Source organism: Tamandua tetradactyla, chromosome 6, assembly GCF_023851605.1.
Source record: "Tamandua tetradactyla isolate mTamTet1 chromosome 6, mTamTet1.pri, whole genome shotgun sequence".
NCBI lineage: Eukaryota > Metazoa > Chordata > Mammalia > Pilosa > Myrmecophagidae > Tamandua > Tamandua tetradactyla.
The window spans coordinates 43,746,234-43,771,143 of NC_135332.1; the positions used below are offsets into that span (position 1 = coordinate 43,746,234).

The 24,910-nt window shown below is 40.0% G+C and overlaps 2 protein-coding genes across 8 annotated transcripts in view; one reads left to right on the plus strand and one right to left on the minus strand.

Moving 5' to 3' along the window:
* The first annotated feature begins 30 nt into the window (after positions 1-30).
* On the plus strand, positions 31-23,966 carry ZNHIT3 (zinc finger HIT-type containing 3). The gene is made up of 5 exons (XM_077165049.1): positions 31-198; positions 318-349; positions 10,946-11,029; positions 12,060-12,140; positions 23,403-23,966. Exons 1-5 carry the CDS (start codon positions 113-115, stop codon positions 23,582-23,584), a joined length of 465 nt encoding a protein of 154 aa, XP_077021164.1. The 5' UTR covers positions 31-112; the 3' UTR covers positions 23,585-23,966.
* The window catches only part of MYO19 (myosin XIX), a 57,364-nt gene continuing 56,199 nt past the window's right edge, over positions 23,746-24,910 (minus strand). For 4 of the 7 annotated variants that reach the window (XM_077165040.1, XM_077165039.1, XM_077165041.1 and 1 more), the window contains one exon: positions 23,750-24,567. In XM_077165040.1, coding sequence (XP_077021155.1) covers positions 24,439-24,567 — 129 coding nt within the window. In that variant the 3' untranslated portion in view covers positions 23,750-24,438. Of the gene's footprint in view, positions 24,568-24,910 lie in introns of all 7 variants that reach the window. The other 3 variants (XM_077165042.1, XM_077165043.1, XM_077165044.1) reach the window with 2 other exon arrangements.

The window sequence follows — 24,910 nt, forward strand, 5'->3', positions numbered from 1 at the left end:
TTGGTCCTGGTTTAGGAAATGGAGAAAAAGACGTGCACGTGGGACGTGCTGCGTCAGAAGGGCGCTGACGCTCTCGCGGCCCGGAGGGTTGAAATAAGTCGTCTGCGAGTCCATGGCGTCGCTGAATTGTAGCACCATCGTCTGCGTGATCTGCTTGGAGAAGCCCAAATACCGCTGCCCGGGCTGTCGCGTGCCCTAGTGAGAGCAGGGAGGACGTGGGTGTGGAGGGCGCAGAGAGCTGGGGCGGGGGCTGGAGAGTTGGGGGGCGTCCGCGTTTACTCCGGGACTGAAGCCGCGTGTGGTCTCTGTTGTTACAGCTGCTCGCTGACCTGCTTCCGGAAGCACAAAGGTAGGGAAGGCTCGGGTGCTCCCACCTCAGCCCTCGGCCCTTAAGCTGCGCTCTGTCCGGGCCTCTCCGCGCCTGGTCCCTCCCTAGGCTTTCCTGTCGCGGGGCTCCCTCTCGGTTTGCGCGGGAACTTGCTCCCTCGAGCTTTGTCTCTGGCGGCTACCCTAGCTGTTTCTTCATTTTACGTTCTCACTTAGCCCCGCAGCCCCTCTCCATGTGGCCGAAACTGCCCTCGCTGAGATTACCTACGACACTTTCGTTGTTTTAAGTAGTGTTTTTTTAGAAACAATGAGATAAACCTGTTTACAAGTGACAAGGCAAGCAGCCCGTAACCTATCAAGAGAAAAAAACCAAGTTATATGTAGGATATAAGCACATTTCTGTATAGTTGAAAAGTGTTTACCTATGTGTATGCGTTCACAAGTACATGGTTGTGTATGTGCTAACAAATCTTTTAAGAACTTTTAGTTTGTGTGATTGAAAGTAATATACACCTGTAGAAAATTCAATTACTGCTCTCCAGTTGCTTTGGGTGGCTTTCTACATTTAATATTATATATCTGTTTTAAAGTTAGAATATATCCTGCATTTTATTTTTAAAAAGTCGAGTAGTTTAGAAAGTAAAACTCATTAGGCAATGATACCATCCAGTAAAAATTGCAATACGAAGTTTGACATAGATTCTTTCAGATAATTTCAATTCTTGTACCAATATAAAGCTTTTTTTAATCTCATCAATGAGCGTATACAATTGGATCTTTATTTGATTTTGTAGTATATGTTTGATACTTACGAAAATCAATGCATATAGTTCTACCTTGTTTAAAGGACTGCAGGTTATTCCGTTTTATGGTTGATAAAACCATCATTTACATCGCCAGAACCCTCTTGGGGTCTTTGTAGACAAAATCTCTTGGTTTTGTTTTTGTTGTTACTGCAGGGAGTGTTTAAGTGGTACGTTTAAATTTATTTAGTGAAGAGTTATTTTACTAAAACTTTCGAACAGCCGTATCTGTTGGACACTTTTTTTTGGACTAGATACATTATTTACGAAAAATCATGCAGAAAATAGAGTTTACATATAGCTCCTCCAACAGTTTTCCCTATTACTAATACTTTCCATTCATGTGGAAACTTTTCTGCAATTGATGAAATAATATTATAGTTATGCTATTAACCATAGTCCATAGTTTACATTAAGGTTCACTTTTTGTGTTGTATAGTCCTATGGTTTTTTTAAAAAAATTCATTCTAGTAACATATACAACCTAAAATTTCCCCTCTTAACAACATTCACATGTGTAATTCAGTGCTGTTAATTACATTCACAGTGTTGTGCTACCTTCACCTCCATTACCAAAACTTTTCTAGAATCCCAAACAGAAACTCTGCCACTTAAGCATTGACTCCCCATTCCTACCCCCATGCCAATCCTTGGTTTACTGTATTCTTGTTTTTGACTATGAATTTGCTTGTTCTTATTATTTCATCAGTGTACTTTGGCTTTTATATATCATACCTTATTTTTGTCTCTCTTTTTACCCTTTTAATTATCCTTACTAAAAATCATTTCTAAAAAAAAAAATAAATAAAAAATAAAAATCATTTCTACACTCTCCTCCATACCTGTCTCCTTTCATTACAGCCTGCAGGACTGCCTTTAGAATTTCTTGTAGGACAGGTCTTTTGTTAATGAACTGTCTCAGCACCTGCTTACCTGTGAATATCTTAAACTTGCTCTCTTTTTTTGTTTTGTATGCTATATGTTGGGGGTCAGTTCATTCTTTTTCCATGTGAGTACCCCATTATTGCAGCACCATTTGTTGAATTTTTTTGTTCTTGTTTGTTTACTTGCTTTTGGTTTTTTTGGGGGGGGGGAGGGGGAGGGGGAGGGCATGGGCCGGGAATTGAACCCAGGTGTCCTGCATGGCAGGCGAGAATTCTACCACTGAACTACGCATGCACCCCGTCCTCATTTTTGAAGAACAGTTTTGCTGGATAGAGAATTTTTGGCTGGCAGTTTTTGTTTTTCAGTATCTTGAATGTCTCGTACACTGCCTTTTCTCCTCTGTGGTTTCTGATGAGAAATTGGCACTTATTCTTATCAGACATGTCTTGTATGTAGTGAAATGCTTTTCTCTTTCTGCTTTCAAAATTCTCTCTTTATCTTTGGCATTCAACATTCTGGTTAGTAGGTGTCATGGAGTAGGTCTGTTTGGACTTACCCAGTTTGGAGTACATTGTGCTTCTTACATGTGGATTATCAATGCCTTTCATAAGAGTTGGGAAATTTGTGGCCATTATTTTCTCAAATATTCCTTTTTCTCCTTTTCCTTTCTATTCTCCTCCTAGTACACCCATGATGCAGGTGTTTGTGTACTTTGTGTTGTCTCAGTTCTGAGACCCTGCTCAGTTTTTCGCTTTCTTTTTTCTGTTTGAATTAGGGTGCCTTTTCTTTGAACTTGCTGATTTTTCTTCTGCCTCTTGTGCTTTTTTTTTTTTTTTTTTTTCGCATGGGCAGGTACAGGGAATCCAACCTGTGTCTCTGGCATGGTAGGCGAGAACTCTACCTGCTGAACCACCATGACCCCTCTTCTGCATTTTAAATTTCATCTTATACATTCTATGAGATCTTTTACTTTTCTTTGCATACTTTCAAATTCTTTAAGGTCACCTAGTGTCTTCTTACTATTCCTGTATCTCTTTAGCCGTCTCCCTGAATTGGTTTAGGGGATTCTTTTGCGCATCTTTGATTAGTTTGAAATTCTGTATCTCATCTGACTTTTTTGTTTACTCCTTTGGACCGTATCTTCCTGTTTTGGGGGGATGCTTGTCATTTTTTGGTGTAGTGTGAGCATTGGATTATCTTTGTGAGTTTACTCTGAAGGTTGGTTTCTCTCTCTTGTCAAGCTTTTTTTCCCCTTCACAGATTTTTTAGTTGATATATAAACATCCAAAGTGTAGTATCAATAGTTCACAGTATCATCATAAAGCTGTGCATTCATCATTACAATAGCTTTTTGAACATTTTTATTACTCCAAAAACAATAGAAATAAGAATAAAAATAAAAGTAAAAAAAGAACACTCAAAACATTCCATAATCCCCTTCCTCCCCTGTTTATTTTTTTGTCTTTTTTTTTCCTTATTCATGTGTCCATACAGTGGATAAAGGGAGTGTCAGTCACAAGGTTTTCATACTCACATGTTCACACCTTAAAAGCTTTATAATTTTTCCATCATCTTCAAGAATCAAGGCCATCAGATTATATAGTTCAGCTAAGTTTTTGTTGTTGATTGACTTTGTGTTAATGCTCTTTGACACGTATTAGTATCAGTATTATACTGATTAGTCATCTGTGTTACCCAACCAGATCTGGGCCAGGGAACACCAGTTCCACAAGGCCATGGGGAGGCGGTCTGGCAAGGACCCCCAAAACCTCTAATTCTGCTCCCCAAAGGAACAGGAGCTTTCCATGCCTGCCAGCAGATGGCGCTCTTTGTCAGCCTATTCCCCTTAGCCCTCAGAAGGCAGACTGCTCTTAACTCCGGCTCCAGACAGTGATGTAGCCAGGTCAGGTGGGTTGAAACCCAGGTCCCAACAGTCCAAATTCACCAGCCAGAAGTTGGAACAGTGCTAGACTGTGATCTATCCTGTTTTTGCGAAAGTGGACCTCTGCTGCCCTTTCAATCTGTAGCTGCCTGCCCACCAGAGACCAGAGATCCTCAAGCTTTCTGCTCAAAGAGTGGGGATGGGCTCCAGGACCTAGGGCTGAGGGGTTACTGTCTCTCACTGCAGCTTCTCTGGCCCTTTCCTGGGTGTTGCAGAGAACCCCCCTGCTCTTCAGAGCCCCAGAACCATTGTTCTGGACAGTGTCTGCCTGTTTCTTAGTTGTTTTTCTGGGAAAGAAGTGAGCCCAACCTCTTCTTGATTGGCCATCTTATATCACTCCCTTGTTGTTATTATTTTTTTAATAGTAGCTATTCTAGTGGTGTGCTGGTTTGAAAGGGTATATGCCCCCTAAGAAAAGCCATGTTTTAATATAAATCCCATTTCTTAAAGGTAGAATAATCTCTATTCAATACTGTATATTTGAAACTGTGATGAGATCATCTCCCTGGTTGATGTGATTTAGTTAAGAACGGTTGTTAAACTGGATTAGGGGATGACATGTCTCCACCCATCTGAGTGGGTCTTGATTAGTTTCTGAAGTCCTATAAAAGAGGAAACATTTTGGAGAATGAGAGATTCAGAGAGAGCAGAGAATGCTGCAGCACCACGAAGCAGAGAGTCCACCAGCCAGCGACCTTTGGATATGAAGAAGGAAAACGCCTCCCGGGGAGCTTCATGAAACAGGAAGCCAGGAGACAAAGCTAGCAGATGACACCGTATTCGCCATGTGCCCTTCCAGCCGAGAGAGAAGCCCTGACTGTGTTCGCCATGTGCCATCTCACTTGAGAGAGAGAGCCTGAACTTCATCGGCCTTCTTGAACCAAGGTATCTTTCCCTGGATGCCTTTGATTGGACATTTCTATAGACTTGTTTTAATTGGGACATTTTCTCGGCCTTAGAACTGTAAACTTGCAACTTATTAAATTCCCCTTGTTAAAAGCCATTCCGTTTCTGGTATATTGCATTCCAGCAGCAAGCAAACTAGAACAGATTTTGGTACCGGAGAGTGGGGTGCTGCTGCTGCAGTTTGCAAATACCAAACATGTTGGAACGGCTTTTTAATTGGATAAGGGGAAGATTCTGGAGGAGTTGTGAGAAGCTTGATAGAGAAGGCCTAGAATGCTTTGGAGAGACTGTTGGGAGAAATGTGGACTCTAAAGATACCTCTGATGAGGCCCTAGACAGAAATGAAGCACGTGTTATTGTAGACTGGAAGGAAAGTGAGCCTTGTTTTAAAATGGCAGATAATCTGGCAAAATTGACTCGTGGCTTTGGCTGGAAGGCAGATTGTAAAAGCCATGAACTTGTATATTTAGCAGAAGAGATCTCCAAATTAAGTGTTGAAAGTGCAGCCTGGTTTCTCCTCACAGCTTATAGTGAAATGCGAAAGGAAAGAGATAAGCTGAGAACTGAACTCTTGAGTAAAAAGAAACTAGAAATTGAGGTCCTGGAAAATTCTGGGCCTACAGAAAGGGAGACTCCAGAGTATAGTGCCCTGAGTGTGGATTTAACCAAATGTGGAACCAGCCAGCCATTTCAGAGAAAGTCAGGATCGGACATGGAGTTATCCAGGAAAGATTTGTGGAAACTCCTTATGTCTGATGGGCATGATCCAAGGCTACTGCATAGAAAGCCAACGAGAGTGCTGTGGGACCTGTATAAGCAGAGCCGCTGCCAGTCTGGACTGAGGGGTTCAGAGAAGGGACACATTGGAGGAAAAATAACTTCAGAGGCAAAACCGTGGAGGCTGAGGTCTGAAGTCAAGAAGCCTCGGGCCAGGAGAGTGGACCCACCCAAGCCCGTGGAGAGGGTGAGTTTGCCCCAAAGGCAGAGAATGGGCCTTCCACCTCGTTGCAGTGGGAGAGTCATGCCGCCTCAGGCCTTGGAGAAGGTGAAGCACATTCCTTGGGGTTTGGGGGGAGCCTGGCTGCCACCACATGGAGGGGTTGAGCGTGTGCCCCGTAGATGGCAGAGAGCCCGGGTGCGGCCCCAATGCTTGGAGAGGGTGGAGCCGAGAGAAAGGTGGTCTCCCCAATATCCCCCAAGGTTGCATTCAGAGAGAGGCAGGCGTAGGCATTTGGAACGGGTGGGACTGCCATGTTCTAAAGCCCTGAGGATAAATGAGTCTCAGACTTTGAAATCTAATGGACTTTGCCCTGCGGGTTTTTGAAACTGTGTGGGTCCAGTGACCCCTGTGTTCCTTCCTCCCTATGGAAATGTGTCTGTGTATCCTGTGAATGTTCCTTCTTTGTATGTTGGCAGCAAATAACTTGTTATGAGTTTTCAAAGGTCTAGAGCAAATGGAGAGAATTTTGCCTTAGGATTGACCACGCCTGTAACTGATTTGATGAGATTTTATACTGTCTCTAATTTGATACTTTGTTTGTATTGCTACTGAAAGATTTAAGGATATCTGATATTGTTATGAAATTAATGTATTTTGTATATGGGAAAAACATGTCTTTTTTAGGGGCCAGAGGGTGGAATGTGCTGGTTTGAAAGGGTATATGCCCCCTAAGAAAAGCCATGTTTTAATATAAATCCCATTTCTTAAAGGTAGAATAATCTCTATTCAATACTGTATATTTGAAACTGTGATGAGATCATCTCCCTGGTTGATGTGATTTAGTTAAGAACGGTTGTTAAACTGGATTAGGGGATGACATGTCTCCACCCATCTGAGTGGGTCTTGATTAGTTTCTGAAGTCCTATAAAAGAGGAAACATTTTGGAGAATGAGAGATTCAGAGAGAGCAGAGAATGCTGCAGCACCACGAAGCAGAGAGTCCACCAGCCAGCGACCTTTGGATATGAAGAAGGAAAACGCCTCCCGGGGAGCTTCATGAAACAGGAAGCCAGGAGACAAAGCTAGCAGATGACACCGTATTCGCCATGTGCCCTTCCAGCCGAGAGAGAAGCCCTGACTGTGTTCGCCATGTGCCATCTCACTTGAGAGAGAGAGCCTGAACTTCATCGGCCTTCTTGAACCAAGGTATCTTTCCCTGGATGCCTTTGATTGGACATTTCTATAGACTTGTTTTAATTGGGACATTTTCTCGGCCTTAGAACTGTAAACTTGCAACTTATTAAATTCCCCTTGTTAAAAGCCATTCCGTTTCTGGTATATTGCATTCCAGCAGCAAGCAAACTAGAACAAGTGGTATAAAATGGCATCTCATGACTTTGATTTGCATTTCCCTAATAACTAAATGATGTTGAGCATCTTTTTATGTGTTTTTTGCCATTTGTGTATTTTTTGGAGAAAAATCTGTCTTTTGCCCACTTAAAAAAATTGGGTTGTTTGTCCTTTTGCTGCTGAGTTGCAGGATTTCTTTATATATTCTGGATATTAAACCTTTAATTGGGTATATGGTTTCCAAATGTTTTCTCACATTTTGTAAGTTGTCTTACTTCCATTATGAAGCCCCTTGATGCACAGAAATTTTTTTTATGAAGTACCATTTGTGTGTGTGTATATATATATATATATATGTTTTTTGGTTACACATACTTTTGGTGCAAAATGTATGAAACCATTACCTAATACAAGGTCCTAAATGTACTTTCCTAGATTTTCTTCTAGGAATTTCATAGTTTTGGTTCTTGTATATTTAGTTCTTTGATCCATTTTGAATAGATTTTTTTGTGTATAATGTGAGGTAGGGGTCTACATTCATTCTTTTGCAAATGGATATCCAGTTCTCCCAGTACCATTTGTTAAAGAGACTGTTCTTTCCCCATTGAATGGGTTTAACACCCTTGTCAAAAATCTGTTGGTCATAGTGAAGGTTTTTTCTTGAACTTCAGTTTGACTCCGTTGGCCTATATTTCTGTCTTTGTGCCACTGCCTTGCTGTTTTGATTACTTTAGCTTTTTAACACGTTTTTAAATTGGGAAGTGAGAGTCCTCCAGTTATGTTCTTATTTTTCAAAATATTTTGTTTGTTCAAGGCACTTTACCCTTCCATGTAAATTTGATGATTGGCTTTTCCATTTCTGGAAAAAACAGTATTGGAGTTTTGATTGAGACCGTGTTAAATCTGTAAATTGCTTTGGGTAATTTTGGTTTATTAACCGTACAGTCTTCCAGTCCACAATTGTGGAATATCCTTGCATTTTTTTTTTTTTTACATCTTCTTTGATTTCTTTTATCATTGTTTTGTAGTTTCCTTTGTATAAATACTTTACATTCCTTGGTTAAATTTATTCCTAGATCATCGATTCTTTTGGTTGCTATCCTAAGTGGAATTTTTTCTCCATTTCCTTTTCTGATTATTCATTATTGTGTAGAATAGTGTGTAGATTGTTAATTACTACTAATTTTTGCTTGTTGATCAAGTAACAATGGAGACATTGGGCATCCTTGTCTTGTACCTGGTCTTAGAGAGAAGGCTTTCAGTCTTTCACTGGTGTGATGTTTTTCATATACGTCTTCTATCGTGATGAGGAAGTATCCTCCTATTACTGGTTTTCTTACTGTGTTTTATTAAGAAGGGGTGTTTGCTAGTGACATACTGGTACCACAGTATACACAGCGTTTTCTCTCTTCCCTCCAGCACATGGCCAGGGACTAACAGAGCACAGGCCGGCTTCACACCACAGTGGGGGTGGGGGAAGCCAGCAAGGGTGCCAAGAGCTTCTCTTACTGTTTTTAAAGCTGTATTTTCTTCATTTGGCACTGGCTGTTAATTTAACCCTTTAATTCCTATTTTCTGGAATTCTGAGGAAGATTGCTCTGCCAGTTTTGCTAATTCAAAGATTCTGTCGGGGAACAGCACCTTGGAGTGTCTTATGTTGCCATCTTGCTCCCTTTTGGACACTTTGCCACCTTTTTTGATTCTGTAAATATCTATCATGCTTGACTTCTGTTTGATGCTCTCCTCCATTGAATGGGGAGGTACCTATAGCTCTCTGGGATTCTCTTCTCCCTTTCTAAATGTTGTTTCTCAGAATTTTTGCCTGATTCTCTCCCTTTGCCTGTTTCTAAACTCATTCTTGGGATTCTGTCGTTGACTTTATTCCTAGGTGGTCTTCTTTAATTTTTGACATTTTTGTGTGTGTGATACCTATGTCTGTGACTCCAATCTCTTTTTGTAATTTTTTAGTATAGTAACATATACCTCTTAAAATTTCCCATTTTAACCACTTTCAGGTGTACAGTTCAATAGTATTATTTACAATATTGAGTTTCTGTTGCTAATATCCATTATCCAGCGTCTTTTTGAAGCTTAAAAACAAATGTCTCTTTTGGGGTCAGGTACAACTTACCTGAAATATCCACCTGTCCTTCATTTTACCTCCGTGTTCCTTACTTGTATCACACTATGTTGCCTTTAAGTTAGACCTGGCTTCAAATTCTGCCTTTGCCACGTACTAACCAAAGACCTTAAACAAGTTTCTTTATTTCAAGAAAACTTGTAATAAAGTGGAATTAATAGTCCTCACATCATGGGTGCTTTAGTGCCTGGTGCTTAGCAAGTGCTCACTCGATGGCAGCTGTTGAAATCACTGCCTACCCGATTAGATCCCTTTCCATCAGTTCTCACAGCATATTGGTTACTAGTCATGTCAAGCTCCTCCTCTCTGTCTTCAAGGATCCTTTCCTATGCCTTCATACTTTGTGGACTCTTGTGTTAAAGTTCCTCCTTGGTTGTTTTGACTCTAGGCTCATCCTCTCCAGTCTTTCTTTCACAGCAGTAGGCTTTAGACAGGCCCCCTCTCTCCCCCTAATATCTCTGGAGCATTTTTTTAAAAAAAACCTTACAGCTCAAGGGAGGAAGGCAGTAGAGCTGCTCTGCTAGAAACAGGGTTGGGAACCGGGGTCCTGATCATTTCCCTCTTGTACCGAGGCCCTGTGAGATCCCTCCAGGAACCCCTAGAGTACCCAAGAGTTCATTACCATGTGCCCCTTCTGCTGCGAGGGTGATTTTTCTGGAAATGTGAATTTGAGCAGTTCACTGCCTTGTTGAAAACTCTCTGGCTCCCAAGCATTTAGGACATTGGTTCTTAACCTGGGTACTGCTCTCTTTAGGGGACATTTGTTGTTCTAGTGTTTTTGTTGTCCCAGCTGAGGAGGGCTTGGTAATTGGTGCTGGGAGCTGAATAAACATCCTGCAGTGTGAGACTGTCCTGCACCACTGAAAACCTTCCCACCCTGCACACCAATAGCACCCTTGCTTAGAGCCGCTGGTCTTGGGAAGAAAGATGAAGCTCCTGCCCATGGCAGCTCTGGCTTCCTCTTCTTGTGCCCCTGTCACCAGCCAGGCCTCTCCTGCCAGTCACCTGCATTTCTTCACCACCATCTCTCTGTACCTGACCTTTTTTCAGGTGTCTGCATCAGGCATAGGCCTTTCCGTCTTCCGGGAATACTTTTCTTCCCACCTGGCAAAGCCTCCTCCCCCGTCTACTTGGTCTTGTCTCTGTACCCTCTTAGGGGTTCATATGCCAGACACTCTTAACTTATCCATATCTCTAGCTGTCATCTGTGATAGAGTTATCTAATGACTGAATAGTTATCCCATAAGGCTTAACCCCTCCAAGGATGGCCTGGTGGCTTTTTCATCTATGTATTCCCAGTGGTGCACAGTATATTGCAAATTTTGTTCCTGAACTTGCTGAGAAAATTGTCTGAAGTCATTTTACCACTTAATCGGGGTGAAAGCCCTGTATTAGGTAGGGCAGGACAGATCGGTTGGGCTCTTGGTGAATGAGCTCCACCTCCTTTGATCTTCTGCCAGGCTCAGGGCTGTTTATGGTTTTCTCTGTGCTGCTCCTTGTTTTGATCTCTCACATCCTTCACATCCATCTCCACCCCACCTACATTCCTACCCCAGACGTAGGCCCTCCCGTCTAGATGCTCTCTTGGTGGGGAGGTACACCCTTTTCACTGAAATGAAGGTGGTGTATGCCTGAGATTTCTGTGTCTTTCAGAGCAGTGCAATCCCAGAACTTGCGTTAAGAAGAAAATAAGTTCAGCTGTTCCTGCAAGAACTATAACATCTGTGGAAGACAAAGGTGAGATGGTTGATTAAATAAAGCTAGAAAGATGCTTCAAATAGAATAAGTTGAAAGAAAAGAAGAGACTTGGGCGAAGGCAAGGAGCAATAGTTTCCTCAGCCTGAGCTCCAGGAGGGGGCTGTGTTGAAATGAGTGGCATTGATTGAGCATCCAGAAGGCATTGTACAAAAAGAAAATAGGGGCAGGGAGTAGATGGGATGAAAGGCTATGGCAGTGGTTTAGGGTGTGGGGTGGATACTGCTGTTGGGAGCCTTCCTGTCTCCCTTCTTGGGTGTGACTGTGGATGTGGCTGTCAGTTCAACTGAGCTAGGCCCAGGCGGGAGACTCCTCTTTGGCCTAGCTCACTTTGCTCTGCTGGGGGCTCCTTACAGCTTGCAGTAGTGCTGGATTGTCATTCCATCCATCTATCCATCTGTCTGTCCGTCCGTCCATCCAACCTTTCTTTGATCCCTGCTGAGCGTTGTGCACCAAGCCAGGCTCTGAAAGCAGTACCTGTTGGTGCCCCAAGAGAGGTATTCAACATCCAGGACAAAGGGATGGCCAATTCTGCTTCTTGAGAAATTTCCAGGTTGGCTTTGGGAAGTGCCAGCAATTTCTGCAAATACTTGAAAGAATGGGATTCTGTTTGTCAAGTGTTTTCAGAGGACCTAGGTTTTTGGTCCATGATAGGCCTAGAGCCATGGTGCAGGAAGATGGAAGATAAAAATTGGAAAATCAGACTTCAAGTCCAAAGACCATAGGGAAACATGTATAGTGTGTGAGCACTAGGATGCATTTATTAAATTAAAGTCACCAATTCTGCTGTTTTTATTTTCTTTCCCATTCTTAAAAGAGGAGTGTTAGTATAGTCTCAGATCCCAGAGAACAGGTTTTTTGTTTTTTGGTTTTATCTGTGCCTACTTGTATACCCCATCATCATTGTGTGAGTACACGTACATTTTTTTATCTGTTGGGGTAGTTTTTGAAATCTGGTGTCGAGGCTTTCTTTTCATTCGTAAGCATTTACTGTGCTGTTTTTTTTCCTTAGATGATGACTCATCTATAGCTGATTTTCTCAATAGTGATGAAGAGGAGGATCGAGTTTCCCTTCAGAACTTGAAGAATCTGGGTAAGTTTGTGCTATACTTGCTTATTCCTTTGTCAGCCATTGAGATATGCTTAATCTGTTGTATGTCATACAATTTTTAAAAAGTTATTAATTGAATACCTAAGCATGGCATACGTGCCTGCTCTCTCGCCATGCCATTCTGACACATGCTGAGCTTTTACAGCTCCCAGCCTGCCTGCAGCGACATTCCCTTTACCCAGAATCCTCCTGGTGGCCTTTGGGTTGGAAAATTCTGCTCCTCTTTCAAGGCTTGGTTTAAGTTTCCTTTCCTCAATCTTTTCTTGACCTTTTGTCTCTCAGAATTAGTCACCTTTATGGTTTTCCAGGGTGCCTTAGACTTAGTAATGTATCATGTTACTAAATATCTTCTCTTGTGCCTTTTGGTCACTTTTGTATTGTCCTTGGAGAAATGTGTATTCTAGTCTTTTGCCCATTTTTTAAAAGTCTTTTTGAGTTGTGTAATTTCTTTATATATTCTGGATATTAAACCTTTACTGGGCCTATGGTTTCTAAATATTTCTCCCACTGCATAGGTTGTCTTTTTTACATTCATGATAAAGTCCTTTAATGTGCAAAATTAGTTTTGCCAGAGTTCCCTTTACCTAATTTTTCTTTTGTTGCTTGTGCTTTGGTATAAAGTCTGTGAACCTGTTGTCTAATACAAGGTCCTAAAGATGATTCCTTATGTTTTCTTATAGGAGTTCTATAGTTTTTGTTCTTATATTTAAGTCTTTGGTCCATTTCCAGTTAATTTTTATAAATGGTGTTAAGTAAGAGTCTATCTTCATACTTTTACATATGAATATGTGGTTTTCCCAGTATCCTTTGTTGTAGAGACTGTTTTTTCCCCATTGAGTAGACCTTTCAAGAATTGATTGGCCATAAATTGGGGCCACAATGATATACCACTTCACACTCACTAGGGTGATTATTCATAAATAAACAGAGAATAACAAATGTTGGCAAGGATGAGGAGAAATTAGAATACTTGTGTATTGCTCATAGGAATGAAAAATGGTGAAGGCACTGTGGAAAACAGTTTTGTTATTCTTCAAAAAGTTAAATATAGAATTATATGACCTGGCAATTCCATTCCTAGGTAAATACCCAAAGGAATTGAAAACAGGAGCTCAAACAAGACATCTGTACACCAGTGTTCCTAGCAGCATTATTCACAGTAGCCAAAAGGCGGAAACAAGTCATGTCCATTAACAGATGAATGGACAAAGAAAATATGGTGTATAACATAGAATGGAATATTACTCAGCCATATAAAGGAATGAAGTTCTGATACATGGTACAACATAGATTAACCTTGAAAACATTGTGTTGGAGTGAAATAAGCAAGGCACATAAGGACAAAATACCATATTATTGTACTCATGAGCAAATTTTAGAGACAGAAAGGGACTGGGAGAAGTGAGGAATAGGGAGTTAATATTTAATGGGTACAGAGTTTCTGTTTGGGTGATGAAAAATTTTGGTAATAGATGGTGGTGATGGAAGCACAATATTTGTGACTATAATTAATATCACTGAATTGTACATATTAAGGTGGTTTGAAATGGGAAAAAAATGATGCTGGGACATCTAGACAGCCACATACAAAAAATGAAGTTGGACTCTTCAGCCTCTATCAAAAAATTGACTCATGATGGATAAAAGATGTAAATATAAGATCCAAAACTATAAAATGTTTAGAAGAAAATATAGGAATAGATGTTTTTAATCTTGGATTTGGCGGTGGATTCTGAGATTGACATCAAAAGCACAAGCTAAAAATACTTAGATAATTAGATGTCATCAAAATTTTAAAAATTGGCTCTTCAGATAACACTGTCAAAGCAAAATGACAACCCACAGAATGGGAGAAAAGTTGCAAATCATACAGTGGATAAAGGATTTGTATCTAGATTATATAATAAAGGAACACAATTCAATAATAAAAAGACAATCCAATTTAAAAATGGTTAAAAGGGGTGGGCGGTGGTGGCTCAGTGGCAGAGTTCTCACCTGCCATGCCGGACGCCTGGGTTCGTTTGCCGGTGCCTGCCCATGTTTAAAAAAAAAAAAGGGTAAAAGATCTCTGGATAGATATTTCTCCAAGAAAGATCTGCAGATGGCCAATAAGCACATGAGACGATGCTCAGCATCACTAGTCATGAGGGAAATGCACATCAAAACTACGAGATGCCACTTCACGCCTGCTGGGATGGCTGCAATCTGTAGTTTTAAAAAATCAGATTATAAAATGTGTTTATAAGGATGTGGAGGAATTGTAACCCTCATACATTGTTGGTGGTAATGTATAATCATGCAGACTCTGTGAATGACAGTTTAGCAGTTCCTCTGAACTTCTAAGTATCAGCCCAGGAGAGATGAAAATATATGTCCAACCAACAACTTTTATACAAATGTTCATAGCATTATTTGCAATAACCAAAAGATGGAAACAATCCAAATTTTCACAAATTGATGAATGGATAAACAAATTGTTTTATTATATCTACATAATGGGATGTCATTCAGCCATAAAAAGAGTCGAAGTACTAATACATGTTACAACGTGGATGAACGTTGAAAACATCATGCTCCATGAAAGATGCTATTCACACACACACAGCACATAATATATAATTCCATTTATATGAAATATCCATAGTGGCCACATATATTAAGACAGAAGGTAGATTACTGGTTGTTTATGGTGGAAGTGCTGGGGGATTAGTGAGTGATAGCTAAAGTATAGGAGATTTCTTTTTGAGGTGAAATACTCTAAGATTGATTGTGGTGGTGGCTGCATAACTCTGTGAATATACTAAAAATATTTAAATAGGTGAATTTTATGGTATGTAAATTATATCTTAAAGCTGTTATAAAAATTAGAAAATGTGATTAAAAAATTTTTTTTTGAAAATGTGATTTTTAATGATTGTAATATTCCATTATTTATTTATTAAGTTACTCCCCTATTGCAAAAAAAAAAAAAGAAAAGGAAAAGAATCAATTGGTCTACCACACTATTTTGATTACTGTAGCTTTGAGTGAGTTTTAGAATTGGGAAATGTGAGTACTCAAACTTGGTTCCTTGTAAAGATGGTTTGGCTTCCAGGGTTGCCTTACCCATGTTGGCTTTTCCATTTCTACAAAGAAAGTTGTTGAGATTATTTATTTAAAAAAAAAATTGTATGCCAGTGTTTAGTTTATTTTTATTTATTTATATATTTATTTGGCATGGGCAGGCTCTGAGACTCAATCCCGGGTCTCAGGCATGACAGGAGAGAATTTCTGCCACTAGGCCACAATTGCACCGCCCTGTATACCAGTATTTATAGTAATATTGTTCATATTAGCCAAAAGGTGGAAACAGTATTTTAAATTGTCCATTGATGGCTGAATGGATACCGACAAGATGTGGTGTAACCAACAAACATAAAAAGGAAAGAAGTTCCCATATGTACTAAAACATGGAGGAATTCTGAAAATACCATGCTGAGTGAAATAAGTCAGATACAAAAAGACAACTTTGATTCTGCTTATATTAAATATCTGGAGTAAGTAAACTTGACAGAGTAAAAAGTATATTAGAGGTTACCAAGGGCTGGGGGTAAGAGAAATGGAGAATTATTCTTTAATGGGTAAAGAGTTTCTATTTAGGGTGATGAAAAAGTTTTAGTAAATGGAAGGTGATAGTGGCAGCACAACACTTCAAAAGTAGTGTCACTGAATTGTACACTCAGAGGTGGTCAAATTCTATAGAGATGTTACACCAAAAAAATTTCTTTACTAATTGAAAGAAAGCACAGTTCAAAACCCTTTTTTCCCAAATTTTAAAGTGGGGACAAAATGCCTACAGTTAGAAAATAAAATATGTATCTCTTAGTTTAAATACGATTTTTTATTGTACCTCTTTTTTTTCAACATTTTTTATTTTGAAAGATAACATGTACAAAACAAAGAAAGAAAGAAGGAATCATTTTCAGAGCACACTTCAAATAGTTACAGAACAGATCACAGAGTTTGTCATGGACTACCATTCCACCACCTCACATTTTTCCTTCTACCTGCTCCTAAACACCAGATGCTAGATGGAATATTAATGTAGTGATTTAGCAGTCGTACTTGTTTGCCAAATCCTGTTTTGTCTGTCATACCTCCTCCTCCTCCCTGATACCTCTCCCAATCCATAGGGATCCCTGGATAACGCCTGTTCTGACTTTTTTCATGTTGTGAAGGGGTATCCGCACTATAGGAGAAGGGGATGCAATTCATTGATAATGTTGGAGAGCCTGGTCCTTCTGGGTTTCAGGATTTATCTGATCTAGGAATCCTCTGGGAATTATAGGTTCCAGGAAGGCAAACTGAGTATATGGAATCTTTATAGAGTCTCAGTTTGATCTCTTGGTGTTCTGAAAAATCAAACAGGAATGGTGCAGGTTGGGGTTAAGCAAACTATGGCAGTCAATGCTATCTGATTGAATTTTGGATAAGAGTTGCCTCCAGAATAGCCTCTTGATTCCACTTGATCTCTCTTGGCCACTGATTCCTTATTTTATTAGGCATCGTTTAATGCTTCTTTTCTTCCCCTTGGTCCAGAAGGCATTGTAGGTCCCATGGTGCCAGGACCAGACATCCCCAGGAGCCGTGCCCCACAGTGCCAGGGAGACCTTCACCCATGAATGTCATGTTCCACACAGGGAGAGACCAATAACTTACCTGGCAGAGTTGGGCCTAGAGAGAGAGAGAGAGAGGCCACATCTGGGCAACAAAGGGACTACCTGGAAAGAACTCCCAGGCCTTGCCTTGGGCAATCTTAACTTCTCCCCGACAGAAACACATTTCATAAGGGCAAGCCTGGATATCAAGGGCCTGGCCCATTTTCCTGGGATTCCCTCATGGTTGAGAGGGTACCCAGGGCCTTCCAGTTGGAAAGTTCAGTAGTTCCGTGTATATATATATATATACATGATCATATATATATATGATCTTTTTCCTTTTGACCCTCAAGAGGAAACACTAACACCTCCCAATTATCAGCCCACCAGTTTGAGATGTGTCCCAGCATTACACTAAGCTACATAGAACTACAAAGCCTCGTTCCCATTCTGGACCCCAGGAGTCTGTGTCATTCAAATGAGCTATCCAGAGAGGATGATTTTGATCCTGCATTACAGAAAATTTAGGTTCTAGATATAATAAATCTTTCTGCCGTTGGTCCCACACAGTAGGTGAAGGTCTTGAGTACATACACTATCATCATTTGCCCTGTATTCTGATTGACCATACCCTCTGCCAGATTGGCTCCCTTTTAACTCTAATTGGGGCCTGATCTCCTTTTGGTTATTTTACCAGTTATTGTACATAGCTGTACTAACCTTCAGGGCTGCAGCATTCCATCTCTGGGTTCCAGGTGTCACAGAGTTACTCACAGTCCCAGGGAAATACCAGCTCATACACATATAGCTTAGCATCTCTGAGCATCCAGAAATACATTTACAACTTCAGACTAAGTGTGGCTGCTATAAGGGCTTACAATGTAGGCCCCAGTTTTCTTATCAGTGTTTTCTGATAGAGACTTTTGTATATTTGTTCTTTTGTTTCTGAGTTGTTTTACACAACACTTTGTCCCCAAGGTTTATTCAGTTCATTGCATGCTTCTTGACGTCCTTTTTTTTTTTGTAGCTGTACCACATTCCATCATAAAAATATATCACAGTTTGTCATTCTGCTTCTCAGTCATTGTACCCTTTGGCTCCCTCGTAGGCATCATGGATAACGTCCAGAATAAACTGTGTCTTACAGTAACCTCACTTTGTTGTACAAACAGCAGCGCTCTCAGCTTTAGACAGTTTTCATTGGTCTTTACCAGAGTCATAATAGTGGTATCATGCGGTATCTATCCTTTTGTGCCTGGCTTATTTCACACAACATTATGTTCTCAGAGTTCACCCACATTGTCATATGCTTTGGGGCCTCATATTGCTGCATGATATTCCATTGTATGTATATACCACATTTTGTTCATCCACTCGTCTGTTGATGGGTACTTGGATTGTTTCCATCTTTTGGCAGTTGTGTATAGTGCTGCTCTGAATATCATTGTGCAAATGTCTGTTTGTGTCACTGCCTTCAGCTCTTCTGGGTGTATACTAAGCATTGGTATCGCCGGGTCATAGCGCAACTCAATATTTAGTCTTCTGAGAAATCTCCAAATTGTCTTGCACAGTGGCTGCACCATTATACGTTCCCACCAACACTGAATAAGTATTCCTATTTCTCCACATCCTCTCCAGCATTTGTAGTTTTGTTTGTTTAATAGCAACCATTCTTAGAGGTGTGAGATACAGTTGTCTTGATTTGCATTCCCCTTATGGCTAATCAAGCCTTTATCCAGTATAGGGTTTCCAAATATTTTCTCCCCATTGGCTTGGCTGCCTCTTCACCTTTTTTTTTAAATTTTTTTTCTCTTCACCTTTTGTTTTTGAGGACTGACCTTTTAGTTTCTGCAAAAAAGGCTTTTGGAAATTTTTTTTTTTAACATACCAACATGTACATTCTTAACCCTATGATCATTCCATTCTTTGTATATAATCAAAAACTCACAATATCATCACCACGATCATTTCTTAATTTGCATCAAATCAGAAAAAGAAATAAAAAGAAAAAAGAAAAAAAAACTCATACATACCATACCCCTTATGCCTCCCTCTCATTGACTGCTAGTATTTCCATCTACCCAGTTTATTTTAGCCTTTGTTTCCCCTATTTTTTTTCTATACCCCTTAGCACTCCCTTTCATTGATCACTAGCATTTCAGTCTACTAAGTTTATTTTAACATTTGTTTCCCCTATTATTTATTTTTAATCCATATGTTTTACTTATCTGTCCATACCGTAGATAAAAGGAGCATCTCTTCACCTTTTTGACAAAATCTTTTGAGGCACAAAAACTCTTGATATTAAGAACTTCCCATTTGTCTAATTTTGCTTTTGCTGCTTGTGCTTTAGGTGTAAAGTTTAAGAAGCTACCTCTTATTATTAGATCTTAAAGGTGTTTCTCTACATTTTCTTCTAGAAATTTTTTGGTATTGGCTCTTACATTTAGGTCTTTAATCCATTTTGAATTAATTTTTGAATAGGGTGTGTTCTAGTTTGCAAGCTGCCAGAATGCAATATGCCAGAAACAGGATGGCTTTTAAAAAGGAGAATTTATTAAGTTGTAAGTTTACAGTTCTAAGGCTGTGAAGATGTCCAAATTAAGGCACCAACAAGAAGTTAACCTTCACTCAAGAAAAGCCGATAAAGTTCAGGGTTTCTCTCTCAACTGTTATGGCACACAGCAAAGTCTCCTAGCTTTCTCTCTTGTCATCTTGTTTCATGAAGCTCCCCCTGGGGTGTTTTCCTTCTTCATCTCCAAAGGTCTCTGCGTGGGTCCTAAAGTTTTTTCCAAAAATGGTTCCCTCTTAAAGGGCTCCAGTAAGCAACCTCACCTTGAATAGGTGGAGACACATCTCCATGGAAATCATCTAAAAAGCTCCCACCCACAATAATGAATAAGAACTAAAGAACTTGGCTTTTCTGGGACACACAACAGATTCAAACCGGCACAGGGTATAAGGTAAGGGTCCTCTTTCATTCTTCTGGCTATTGATATCCAGTTCTTCCATGCCCATTTATTGAAAAGACTGTTCTGTCCCAGTTCAGTAGATTTTGGGGCCTTATCGAAGATCAATTGTCCATAGATTTGGTGGTCTATCTCCACACCCTCGATTCCATTCCATCGGTTGATAGATCTATCTTTGTGCCAATACTATGCTGTTTTGATTACTGTGGCTTTATAGTAAACTTTAAAGTCAGGATGTGATTGTCTTCCCACCTCACTCTTCTTTTTTTAGGATATCTTTAGCTACTCTGGGTCTCTTTCCCATTTAAATGAATTTGATAACTAGGTTTTCTAAGTCTTCAAAGTAGGTTTTTGGGATTTTTCTTGGTATTGTATTGAATCTGTAATACGGTATGGATAGAGTCGACATCTTAATGATGTTCAACCTTCTTATCCACGAACATGGAGTGTTTTTCCATATATTTAGGCAATTTTTTCTTTTAGCAGTGTGTTTTGTAGTTTTTTTGTAGTTTTTTGTGTATAAGTCCTTGACATCCCTGGTTAAGCTTATTCCTAGATACTTGATTCTTTTGGTCTCTATTTTGAATTGAATTTTTTCCTTAGTTATTTCCTCAGGTCATGGTTTGTGCATAGAAATATTAATGATTTTTGTACATTAATCTTATATCCTGCCACTTTGCTGAATTTTTTAACTCAAGTAGCTTTGTTGTAGATCTCTCAGGATTTTCTAAGTACAGGATCATGTCATCTACAAATAATGAAAGTTTTACTACTTCTTTTGCATTCGATGCCTTTTATTTCTTTCACCTGTCTAATCACTCCAGCTAGGACTTCTAGTACAATGTTGAATAAGAATGGTGACATTGGACATTTTTGTCTCATTCCCGATCTTAGGGGGAATGCTTTCAGTCTCACACCATTGGGTTTGATGCTGGCTATGGGTTTTCATACTGAGAAAGTTTCCTTTGATTCCTATCTCTTAAAGTGTTTTTATCAAGAAAGGATGCTGAGTTTTGTCATGCTTTTTCGGCATTGACTGATATGATCATGTGATCCCCTTTTGCTTTGTTAATGTGTTGTATTATGTCGATTGATTTTCTTGTGTTGAACCACCCTTGCACTCCTGGTGTAAACCAACTTGGTTGTTGTATTAGTTACAGTTCTCTAGAGAAACAGAACCAACAGGAGATATCTGTCAATATGAGATTTGTAAAAATGTCTCAGAACCAAGGGGATGCAAGAGTCCAAAATGTGTAGGGCAGGCTGCGAGCTGGCAGCTTCAGTGAAGGTTCTCAATGAACTCCCCAGGAGAGCCTAGCTGGCTGAAGTAGAGAGATTCTCTTCTAAAAAGCATTTGAGTGATTAGATTGTCACTCATTGCAGAAGACACCCCCCTTAGCCAACTCCAAATGTAATCAGCTGTGGATGCAACCAGTGTGGTTATGATTTAAGTCCATGAAATGTCCTCACAGGAACAGAAAGGCCAGTGCTTGCTTGACCAAACAACTGGTCACCATCACCTGTCCAAGTTGACACGTGAACCTGACCATCACAGTTGTGACGTATAATTCTTTTAATGTGTTGCTGAATTTGATCTGCCAGTATTCTGTTGAGAATTTTTGCATCTATGTTCATTAGGGAGATTGGTCTGTAGTTTTCTTTTCTTGTAGCATCCTTATCTGGTTTTGGTGTTAGAGTGATGTTAGTTTCATAAAATAAGCTAGGTAGTATTCCTTTTTCCTCAGTTTTTTTGAAGAGATTGAGCAGGATTGGTGTTTGTTATTTTTGGAAACTTTGACAAAATTCCCGTGAAGGGTGGGCCATGGTGGCTCAGCAGGCAAGGATGCTTGCCTGCCATGCCAGAGGACCCGGGTTCGATTCCCGGTGCCTGCCCATGTAAAAAAAAAAAAAAAATTCCCGTGAAGCCGTCTGGTCCTGGGTTTTCTTGTGGAAAGGGTTTTGATAACTGACTGAATCTCTTTACTTGTAATTGGTTTGTTGAAATCTTCTATTTCTTCTTAAGTCAGTATAGATAATTCATGTGTTTCTAGGAATTTGTCCATTTCATTTCAGTTGTCTGGTTTTTTTTCATCACATAGTTGTATATTCATCATCATAATTATTTCTTAGAACATTTGTATTGATTCAGAAAAAGAAATAAAAAGAAAACAGAAAAAAAATCATACATACCATACCCCTTACCCCCCTGCCTTTCATTGATCACTAGCATTTCAATCCACTAAATTTATTTTAACATTTGTTCCCCCTATTATGTATTTATTTTTAATCCATGTTTTACTCATCTGTCCATAAGGTAGATAAAAGGAGCATCAGACACAAGGTTTTCACAATCACACAGTCACATTGTGAAAGCTATATCATTATACAATCATCTTCAAAAAACATGGCTACTGGAACACAGCTCTACATTTTCAGGTAGTTCCCTCCAGCCTCTCCATTACACCTAAACTAAAAAAGTGATATTTATATAATGTGTAAGAATAACCTCCAGGATAGCCTCTCGACTCTGTTTGTAATCTCTCAGCCATTGACACTTTATTTTGTCTCATTTCTCTCTTCCTCCCTTTCGGTCGAGAAGGTTTTCTCAATCCCTTGGTGCTGAGTCCCAGCTCAGTCTAAGATTTCTGTCCCATGTTGCCAGGAAGGTCCACACCCCTGGGAGTTATGTCCCCTGTAGAGGGGGAGGGTGGTGAGTTTGCTTGTCATTTTGGCTGAGAGAGAGGCCACATCTGAGCAACAAAAGAGGTTCTCTTGGGGGTGACTCTTAGGCCTAATTTTAGGTAGGCTTAGCCTATCCTTTGCGGGGTTAAGTTTCATATGAACAAACCCCAAGATTGGGGGCTCAGCCTACTGCTTTGGTTGTCCCCACTGCTTGTGAGAATATTAAGAATTCTCCACTTGGGGAAGTTGAATTTTCCCCCTTTCTCACCATTCCCCGAAGGGGACTTTGCAGATACTTTATTCATTGTTTAAATCCTTCTGGGATTTATTGAGGCATTGCTCTGGACAAACCTAGAAAATATCATGCCCTACTCAAGGTTTCAGGTAGTTACGATGTTCAATTAAGCTGTCCACATAAGTTATATTAAGAACTGCACTAGTCAAAATATAAATTTTGTACCAAATAAACATTTTTTGCTTTAGTCTCACACAGTTTTAAAATGTTTAAGTTGTCTAGTTTTTGGCATATAGTTGCCAAAAATAAAAATCCTATTCTTAGGATTTTTAAAATTTCTTCAGGATCCATGGTTATGACCTTCTCATTTCTGATCTTGTTTATTTCCATCCTTTCTCTCTCTCTTTTTTTTTTTTTAAGTCTAGCTAGGGGTCCCTCAGTTTTATTGTACTTGTGCTGACAAAACATTTGTCTCTACCTGAAGTGGCATGAGGTTACAATATTTACAGATATCAAGAACAGGAATCTTATTGCATTGAAAATTGGATATCATTTAATATTCCTGATCTCACTTGTTTATATGTGAAGCATTGGATTAATCTCTGAGTTAAGGGGATGGAACATCCTTTCAGGTTATGATTTAAAACATTTAGCTTCCAGCTATCCACCAGAAATATTCTCACTTAAAACTCACATTGGCTTTTTGTTGTTACTTTTTAAGGGGAATCTGCAACATTAAGAAGCTTATTGCTCAATCCACACCTTCGACAGTTGATGATCAGCCTCGATCAGGGGGACAACAAAGCAAAGCTCATGAGAGCTTATATGCAAGAACCCTTGTTTGTGGAGTTTGCAGACTGCTGTTTAAGTATTGTGGAACCAGCCCAGAATGAGTCTTCTTAAGATTATTATGCTGTTTTGCTGAAGCATATGCTTGACTCCCAAAGCCTGTCCCCTCCTCTCAAGAGACCAGCTCGTGTGGGAAGAGGCCCTGCTGGAGCCCTAAGCAGAGACAGGTGACTTCCAGGGGCTGACCTGTGTTATGCAGTAAGTCTTCAGCTTCATCAGTGTGGACTCTGGACTCATGTTTTAGGCGAGTGAAAGAACTCAAAGTCACAAATCCTTTGTGGAGAGAAAACTTGAAATTCATGTGGTTGTTCCTAAGTGTTTTATTTTAAGAACAGTTAAGATAACATTTATGTCTGATATTTACCAACTTTTATACCCATCGGAGTTAAAAGCTTTGTTATTAAATAAAATCAAGACATTCTATTATACATTGCATTGTTTCATTCTTGTTTTATGATTTACTCATTTAATGTTGTATTAAATAAATCACTTGTTACATATTAAAGTTTCATTAAAGGAACTAAATGAAAAGTTTCTCCTAGCCCAAATTTTATAGCCAATTTTAGGCTGCCTGAATGCTTGTGGAGAATCAGAGTGCTCAGCTCTAGTGACAGATAACACTTTGGGACAGTCCTGTCTACTGCTGGCTTGCCTTTTGTGAGTGTAGTGAAATTTGACATTCTTCATAGCCCTGAGACTTCTTGATCCTGGTTTGCACCAGCTTTTGCACCCCTGGCTCTGAGGCTGGAGCCATTGCACATTCAGGTCCATTTGTAGATGCTGTGAGAACAGTTTGGCAGCTGTGTGTTGACTAAGCATCTTTGGCAAGGCAGCTGGCAGGAAAAGGCCTTCTAGGAACAGAGGCACCAAGGATCACCCAGCCAGGTGAGCAAGAGGGTAAGAAGAGCTCACACTTGGATCAGCCTGTGTCTTTCCAGCAGAATCTGGTTAAAGCCTGTAACACTATCAGGTGAAGGTTCAGGGCAGATGTCAGCATAGCGCAGTGGAGACTTTCTGCAGTGAAATTTCATTGAACCCTAGGGAGAGAGAGATACAGCTAAGCTTAGTCCTAGCTCCTAGGGGTACCACCAGGGCCTGAAGAGTAAATGCTAGAAACACCAGAGTTATAGGCAAAAAGTACTCCAATGTAGGTCACAGCAGTAGCAGGGTAGAGTCAATCAACATGTTTTATCCTTATCCTAAAACAGTGGCAAAATCCAAGGTTGTATTTAAATATAAAATTTGAGGTTCATTCAGTATGAGACAGGTGAGGAACCCCTAGGCACTTAGTGGCAGATTTTTTTTGGGGGGGGGGGAGTTGTGTGCATCATCCAGGAATCGAACCCAGGTCTCCCACATGGAAGGCGAGCATTCTACCAC